Raw genomic sequence first — 8,535 nt, 5'->3', positions numbered from 1 at the left:
GTGGCGGACTGTATCTGTGCTGTGTTTTGGTAATATCCAAAGAAGAAGAACTGAGCCCTTATGCGGAAGTAAATTTTCTTCTTACGATTACATTTAACTTGTTTTCTCCATTTAGTTAATTTATCATTTTGGGATAGTAGAGGACGATGGTGTAGATTAGTCCTTTAACTCTTAAATTCGTCATACGAGTGTAAAATGGCACTCGTTTGTTCAGTTGTAATAAAATAATGGCGTTTTGCACTGATGGTCTGAAGACCAAGTCTTTACCAGAATGACGTCACAAAAGCAGCCGTGAGTGTCGCTGAGAGATTAAATTATGCTCCGTCGTATTTTGTCGTCGTGGTTTTGGTTCGGATCGGATCACTCTGGGTTCATTTTAGGAACATTTTCATTAGTAGCTCTAATACTGCTGATGTATGTTGGAGGGATCCAGTCAGCTCTAACCGTCGGTCCAGGTGGAGACCTGCCTAAAATGAAAGGTGACTCTGCTTCCTAGTCATCTCCAAGTTGTTTTTCAGTATCTCTTTGTGTATCTTAAAATCCTGTTTTCTCCCTCAGATGTCTTGGTGCATTCTTTCAGTCACGATGAGCTTCATTCTCTCCTCGTCAGTGTTGGTCTCCTGCTCTTGTTTGGACCGTGCCAGGAGCGTCGATGGGGAACAGTTGCCTTCCTTGCCCTCTCTATCCTGACGATAGCCATGTTACCTCTTCTTTATGTTGTGGTCCTTTTCGTTGGTGGTGGTGAGGCTAGTCGGATCTGTGGTTACTCTGCTGTCCAGCTGGCCCTGTTTACAGTACAGTGTCGTCAGACGACACAGAGGAGACCGCTGAGGTGCTTGCCGATTTGGTTCCTACCTTGGCTTTTCCTGCTGGTTGGTCTGTTGCTGCTGCCCAGTACACCTGCTCTGCTCCATTTTTGTGCAATATGCATCGGACACAATTGTATCCTCTTTACTTTAATTTAGTATTTCAAATAAATTCCTGTATTAGTATATTTTCTATACTTGCTTACTCCAGTAAAGGGTCACAGGGTCCCGGAGCCTATTCCAACAGTCAAAGGGCAGTGATGGTCTAGTGGTCCCTTGGGCAAGGTCCTTAATCCCCTAGTTGCTCCTGGTGTGCAGTGGGCGCCTTGTATGGCAGCAGCCTGACATCGGGGTCAATGTGAGGTATTGATGTGTAAAGTGCTTTGAGCATTTGATGCAGATGGAAAAGTGCTATATAAATGCACTCCATTTAAAGGGTGCACAAGTATGCATGTATTTATTCATGTATACTTACGCACACGATTGTTTTGGTGTACTCTTTCACAGTACAGTATGTTCAGAGTTTTTTGGGTTTATATGCATAATATTCAGGTAGTATGGGTAGTTTAGCTGTGTTTCAGTTTGCCAAATGTATAAATGTAAGGAAGTGGTTACAGTTATAGCAGTCATAACCCCAAATCTTAGGGCTATGCTTACGGCGAAAGACATAAGCAGTCCCTTCATATCAACCAGCATTGCTCGTTTCAGTTATTCTTGACTTTTTGTATCTCTGAAAGATTTGGGTTATTTGGCCTATTATGGTTAGGATGTCACATCACCACTAAAATAATAACAACCTACCACCACATATTTAGGGTTACCGTAACAATATCCACGGTCAAAATATAATTATTGGTTATGGTTAGGATGTAATCAGGATAATAGCAGATATGTGATTTGTCCAGTCCAGACCTCCAACAACAACCTATAACTTCTTCATTGTCATATATTACTGGACTCTGTAATTGTTTTAAACAAATTTCTAAATGAACGGGGGGAGGGAGGGGTGTTAGTTTTTATGTTGTGCAGTATATTATTTGTTCACCACTTCCTGTGTGAACACCACATTCTTGTTCTTGCCACACTTTTTTATGATAATTAACATGCTTTGAAGATCGTCAGTCCTTTATTGGGATGTTGCAGGAGCTGGAAAAGGTCAGAGTTTTTGACTTCATTCCTGATTGGGTGTGCATTTTCACATCTGCTCGGCTGAGGCTGCCAACCTACACAACCTCGCACAGGTGTGCTTAATGTCATTGCAATTTTACAGAGCATTCACACTCATCATCTGTGTGCATAAGAGTGGAACAGTTGTTTTCATGTTTTTGATCTAGATCACCTTCTGAGGTGATGTTCATAGATCAGGCAGTGCTTCCTCTCACCCAGAGGGATTCTTCACCTTTGAAGCAACATTCACAGCTGGGACCCACACCTTCCTGGTTAATGGAAACATCTGCATTGCTGTCTGAGACGGAGGTGCTGGAGGAACAGATGCTCAGGGCAGGGATACTGGCCTCTTTACAGAATGCTCCTGAAGATCCTGACGCAAAAGCAGTGGTTCCAAAATCATCTGTCTCCTCTCTACGGTTAGTAAAACACATTCATGCTGCATTTTTCTGTGACTAATTGGATATAATTTATGGACCTTTTTACTTTTTTCTATCGTTTTCCACACATAGTAAAGATGTGCATGTCACAAAAAGTCAAATGTTTCTTGTTAGACTGCAGCAGTTGGAGAAAATGGGATTCCCCACAGAGAAGGCTGTAGTTGCACTTGCGGCCTCCAAACAGCTAGATGGTGCCATCTCCTTGCTGATTGAAGACAGTGTTGGAGAAGAGGCTGTGGTAGTGTCCAAAGGGAAGAGTCGACTAACCACCACATAGCACTGGTGACCTCACCTTTGGTTTTGGGTAGTGGTCATATGCTTAGGTTTTGCTGAGCATATCTGATGTAAAATTTTCCCTGAGGGTGACATTTTTTTTCTTCTTTTGTAAAACTTTGAAATTTACTGAGTAACCATGCAAACTCTTGTTTTGCAAGGGCATTTCTATGTCTGTACATACATTTTTAGAACACTTACAAGTAGCTGGGCTCCCGATCTGTACACCTACAACCCCTGGCAAAAATTATGGAATCACCGGCCTCGGAGGATGTTCATTCAGTTGTTTAATTTTGTAGGAAAAAAGCAGATCACAGACATGACACAAAACTAAAGTCATTTCAAATGGCAACTTTCTGGCTTTAAGAAACACTAAGAAATCAGGAAAAAAAAATTGTGGCAGTCAGTAACGGTTACTTTTTTAGACCAAGCAGAGGAAAAAAAATACGGAATCACTCAATTCTAAGGAAAAAAATTATGGAATCATGAAAAACAAAAACGCTCCAACACATCACTAATATTTTGTTGCACCACCTCTGGCTTTTATAACAGCTTGCAGTCTCTGAGGCATGGACTTAATGAGTGACAAACAGTACTCTTCATCAATTTGGCTCCGACTTTCTCTGATTGCTGTTGCCAGATCAGCTTTGCAGGTTGGAGCCTTGTCATGGACCATTTTCTTCAACTTCCACCAAAGATTTTCAATTGGATTAAGATCCGGACTATTTGCAGGCCATGACATTGACCCTATGTGTCTTTTTGCAAGGAATGTTTTCACAGATTTGCTCTATGGCAAGATGCATTATCATCTTGAAAAATGATTTCATCATCCCCAAACATCCTTTCAATTGATGGGATAAGAAAAGTGTCCAAAATATCAACGTAAATTTGTGCATTTATTGATGATGTAATGACAGCCATCTCCCCAGTGCCTTTACCTGACATGCAGCCCCATATCATCAATGACTGTGGAAATTTACATGTTCTCTTCAGGCAGTCATCTTTATAAATCTCACTGGAACGGCACCAAACAAAAGTTCCAGCATCATCACCTTGCCCAAAGCAGATTCGAGAATCATCACTGAATACGACTTTCATCCAGTCATCCACAGTCCACGATTGCCTTTCCTTAGCCCATTGTAACCTTGTTTTTTTTTTCTGTTTAGGTGTTAATGATGGCTTTCGTTTAGCTTTTCTGTATGTAAATCCCATTTCCTTTAGGCGGTTTCTTACAGTTCTGTCACAGACGTTGACTCCAGTTTCCTTCCATTCGTTCCTCATTTGTTTTGTTGTGCATTTTCGATTTTTGAGACATATTGCTTTAAGTTTTCTGTCTTGATGCTTTGATGTCTTCCTTGGTCTACCAGTATGTTTGCCTTTAACAACCTTCCCATGTTTGTATTTGGTCCAGAGTTTAGACACAGCTGACAGTGAACAACCAACATCTTTTGCAACATTGTGTGATGATTTACCCTCTTTTAAGAGTTTGATAATCCTCTCCTTTGTTTCAATTGACATCTCTCGCGTTGGAGCCATGATTCATGTTAGTCCACTTGGTGCAACAGCTCTCCAAGGTGTGATCACTCCTTTTTAGATGCAGACTAACGAGCAGATCTGATTTGATGCAGGTGTTAGTTTTGGGGGTGAAAATTTACAGGATGATTCCATAATTTATTCCTCAGAATTGAGTGAGTCCATATTTTTTCCCTCTGCTTGGTCTAAAAAAGTAACCGTTACTGACTGCCACAATTTTTTTTTTCTTGATTTCTTATAGTGTTTCTTAAAGCCAGAAAGTTGCCATTTGAAATGACTTCAGTTTTGTGTCATGTCTGTGATCTGCTTTTTTTTCTACAACTGAATGAATATCCTCCGAGGCCGGTGATTCCATAATTATTGCCAGGAGTTGTAGGTTCTATTCCCGCTCATATACACACAGTACAACTAAACTTGTATAAACCGGATACTCGCACTGACCGGACAAAAACAAAAGTCCCAATGTTTTTCTATGGTTTTTCATGTAATACCGTATTTAACAGATTTTCTCTCACATCTGACAAAACCTCCCATCCCATCGGAATGTATTTCCATTAAAAGCCCCTCGCATATACTGGACAAAGCAGTCTGGACATGCCCAGTCACAACAAAGGTACGAAATGAAGTTCAGCACTGACACTAGCTGTTTCAAGGAATGTGGGTACCATATTTCCTTGATTAAAATCCCAGCCGTTCATTTTTTCAAACTGTGGTCACACCTGGCACCTAAATGAGGCAGGCTTTTATTCAAGGTCAGTGATTATTAACAAAATGCTATTTGTTGCCTGTACTGTAATATGGTGTTAAGTTTCACACATATCCTTGGGTGTGGCAAACCAAAGACAACCCTCTGTCCCTGCGAACCCTCTCCATTGCCTCATGTGCACCTGCTTTAATGACAGAGACCGCAAGGGCTGTGATCGGTCACTTTTCTGGTTTCGCTCCTTCCTCTCCCGTCATAAATGTTTTTGCAGTGTGCATTCCGATTACATTTCGAAACTGGCTCAAATACGTTTGGCAGAAAAGGCCGCAAATATGACCAAAATTACAATGTGGAGTGAAATTCCCACGTACCGTGACTTTACTTTGGAGGTTAATGATTGTATAAAGAAGTGGAGCTCTTTGAGGGACAAATTGGTCCAGAAGAAGCCACTGTTCCTGCTGTAAATTGCTTTAAGACACCCACCAACGCGATGGAGAACTTTAAAAGGGTCACATGTACGTCTACATCATTGCATGACAGAGTTGTAGAAGCATTAATCAGGCTTTAGGATTTTAAGGTACCACTCTGCAGTGTTTTCGCTTGTCAGTATCTCACAAATAAAAAGTGAAATCCCATTGATGGGCTATACAGGCTTAGAAGGGGTTAAGGCAGGCGTTTATTTTTTTCAGATGAAGTTTTGACCCAGTCATTAAATGAGAGAGGCACCTATTCAAGGTCAGTCGTTTACTCAGGGAAATGTGTTACCTTAATTGAAGGTGGGGGTTCCCCTTAGATATTTTGGTGCCTCCTGACTAATCTGTTACATACGAGGTCTGTCAATAAAGTAACGGTCCTTTTAATTTTTTTCTAAAACTATATGGATTTCATTCATATGTTTTTACATCAGACATGCTTGAACCCTCGTGCGTATGCGTGAGTTTTTCCACGCCTGTCGGTGACGTCATTCGCCTGTGAGCACGCCTTGGGAAGGAGTGGTCCCGCCCCCTCATCGGATTTTCATTGTCTGGAAATAGCGGAATGAAAAGGACTTTTTTTTCCATCAGGCTGTAAACATCTTTATTTCTGTTCTAAAGTTGGACATTTTCACATGGACTTGAATGTAAGCCTATTTTGGAGAGAGCCTCAAGCAGCCAGACGAGGGACTGCAACTTTTTCTTCTTCCAGGTGGTCTTCATCTGAGCCCATCGAAGCTTTCCACTTGATGCTACCTACAGTCTATGGATGATACATGTGTGTCCTTGGACAAGGCACTTGCAAGTCCTGTATGGGACTTGCAACCCATCCAAGGAAAGTCATACACTCTCATCCACTTCATGCTATGGAATCCAGGGATAAGCACCAGCACCAGTGGGCCTCAGGACCTATACTGTATAGGACTTTTTTTTGAATGAAATAGGCTATTTATGACCTCCCCAGGAGGCAATGTTTTCAGCCTGGTGCTTGTTTTTGATTTGTTAGCATGCGTAGATCATCTCACATCATCATGAACTCAATACTTCTATATTCATTAAATTTGGTGGCGAGGAAGGTTTTGGGTAATGGAGGAATTGATTGGATTCTGAGGCAGATGCCTATACAGGATAACTTTGCTTTAGTAGTATTTTGGTGAGGCCTCACACAGATTTGCACATTAATTGTAATGTGGAGCACAGTTAAAGAGCTAGTTCCTTTTTTAAACAACTTTAGACACACACACACACAGAAACATGAAACATTGTTAGTAATCAAGCTATGGACAGTTGAGTTTTGCCACTTTCTCTATATTAGAAACATCCAGTTAAAAAAGATAAATGGAAATGCATGGGCATCAACAGAATCAATTAAGCGAAACCCACTTGTAAAAACTAAAATTGTAAAGTATAGTCTTGAATGCATTGTTGCATTTTTTGTGTGTGTGCTGCATCTGCTGTGAATTACTTGGGGATAGCTAACTTCAAAGACTGGAACAGAGTTGATGTAAACAAAGTACATTAACACTAATTGACCAATCTGGTCATGTTTCTTTTGACACTTTGTTCCACAGATGTACTGACAATTACAGACTCAGATGATGGTAGTGTTATATTGTTACTATTTTGAGCATATGGTGGATTTCTAACCCCTGTATGGTTGCCTTATTGACACTTATTAAACCAGTTTTACAAATAAGTAAAATTAATACCCCCATCACACACAGCCAGAATCCTGCAGAATGGTGTCAGAATGATAAATTAGCGGGCATCCGAAAGTGTTGGATTTCAGTTCCAAAGCGTTCTGACAGCCATCTGTGAGAGTCCACACAGTTGGTCAAAATCGGCCACCGGCCCCGAGTGTGATGCACATGTTCAAAACCCTCTGGGTGCCATCGAGATGGGACACCTATCTGACGGAGATCCTTGCGCAATCTGAGGACCATCTGACCACAATTTACATATTACGATAGCGGCAAAACAGGATCCAAAACGATTTGAGCGCATATGAGGGAACGTCAAGATGGATCTGGCATGGCAAAGCCTGCCGGTATGACCTACATGTGCCACGTATAATAATGCCCCCCCCCAGCGCAAAGGAGTTTATGTATGTGGCACACATCATCATGATAATAATTATGAATTATCATATACAGTGAATGTGAACAGCGGCTATCAAACCGAAAACTCCGTGCGCTACTGTGCGCACGCCGCCGCAAATCTGAACAGCTGGCTGTTATATCCACAATAGACCTGACCGTACAGACATTTGTCCATTCCTTCCCATGGGCAACGTAAATAATGTAAACGATTGTCTCCATCATATCTGAATTTAACACAGGCAGCTGCGCCTCTCTGTGGTGCGCAGTAACGCGTCATTGCACGCATCAGGCTCGGAGTTGAACGGATCTCACGCTGTAATAAATGATTACCTTCTAACTCTGTAGGAGATATGACATGGAACTTGTGCCAGGCCAGGACAGCATTAATAGACATGAATCTCACCTCCAGCAGCAGCCCAGGAGTGTTTCACAGCATGGACGTGGAGCCGGACCGCAGCCTGTGGTTAAAATCCTCTCACCCATAATAAAAAAATAAATCCCATGTGATAATCCAACCATCACGGTCTCCAGAGGTGTGTTGTGCTGCTGAAGTGAGCAAAAAAGAAAAAAAGAAGTTAAAGTTCCTCAGAAAGTTTTCGTCTGATGCATGGGACATCATGGCCTGAGGCCAGCAAACTTTCAGCGAAGCTGTCCAGTGGCATCCACATGCACCCCATGCACGTGCATTTAGTGGCTCATTCAGTTATGCATACAACCACACACATTTTATATATATATATATATATATACATACATACACACAGCTGAGTGAAAATTGCAGTCTCATACAGGCGCATGTGTGCCATGTACACACGCACGCTGTGCATTCCCACACACGTGCATGTGAGGAATACAGCACTTCCTCCCATTCCGGTCCGTCTTTGCCATCCAGACATTCGGACATTGGGCAGTCTGCAGCGCCTTTTATGGCCGTCTGACAGCAGTCTGTGTCATCTACCTGTTGTCTACATGCACTTTGGATGCCATCGTGCAGGTGTGTACGCAGTAATCTGGATGCATTCTGACACTGCTGACCATGAG

The 8,535-nt window shown here is 41.9% G+C and overlaps 1 protein-coding gene across 2 annotated transcripts; it reads left to right on the top strand.

The window, feature by feature from the left end:
* On the top strand, window positions 1-3,029 carry rhbdd3 (rhomboid domain containing 3). 2 transcript variants are annotated; one of them, XM_034170298.1, is made up of 6 exons: window positions 1-230; window positions 289-479; window positions 559-942; window positions 1,921-2,047; window positions 2,141-2,392; window positions 2,528-3,029. In XM_034170298.1, exons 2-6 carry the CDS (start codon window positions 317-319, stop codon window positions 2,688-2,690), a joined length of 1,089 nt encoding a protein of 362 aa, XP_034026189.1. In that variant the 5' UTR covers window positions 1-230; window positions 289-316; the 3' UTR covers window positions 2,691-3,029. The 2 variants fall into 2 exon arrangements, with proteins under 2 accessions (XP_034026189.1, XP_034026188.1); XM_034170297.1 differs by having other exon boundaries at window positions 1-479.
* Window positions 3,030-8,535: the final 5,506 nt, after the last annotated feature.

This window comes from Thalassophryne amazonica, chromosome 5, assembly GCF_902500255.1.
Source record: "Thalassophryne amazonica chromosome 5, fThaAma1.1, whole genome shotgun sequence".
In the NCBI taxonomy this organism is placed as follows: Eukaryota; Metazoa; Chordata; class Actinopteri; order Batrachoidiformes; family Batrachoididae; genus Thalassophryne; species Thalassophryne amazonica.
Note: the sequence above shows the minus strand (reverse complement) of the source record. Positions and strands in the feature narration are given on the sequence as shown.

Bases quoted from the DNA above. Each gene is read 5' to 3' on its own strand.
- rhbdd3 (XM_034170298.1), top strand. From the start codon at position 317: ATGCTCCGTCGTATTTTGTCGTCGTGGTTTTGGTTCGGATCGGATCAC. The intron at 943-1,920 runs GTATCCTCTTTA...CATGCTTTGAAG, and splicing joins AATATGCATCGGACACAATT to ATCGTCAGTCCTTTATTGGG. The intron at 2,393-2,527 runs GTTAGTAAAACA...GTTTCTTGTTAG, and splicing joins TCATCTGTCTCCTCTCTACG to ACTGCAGCAGTTGGAGAAAA.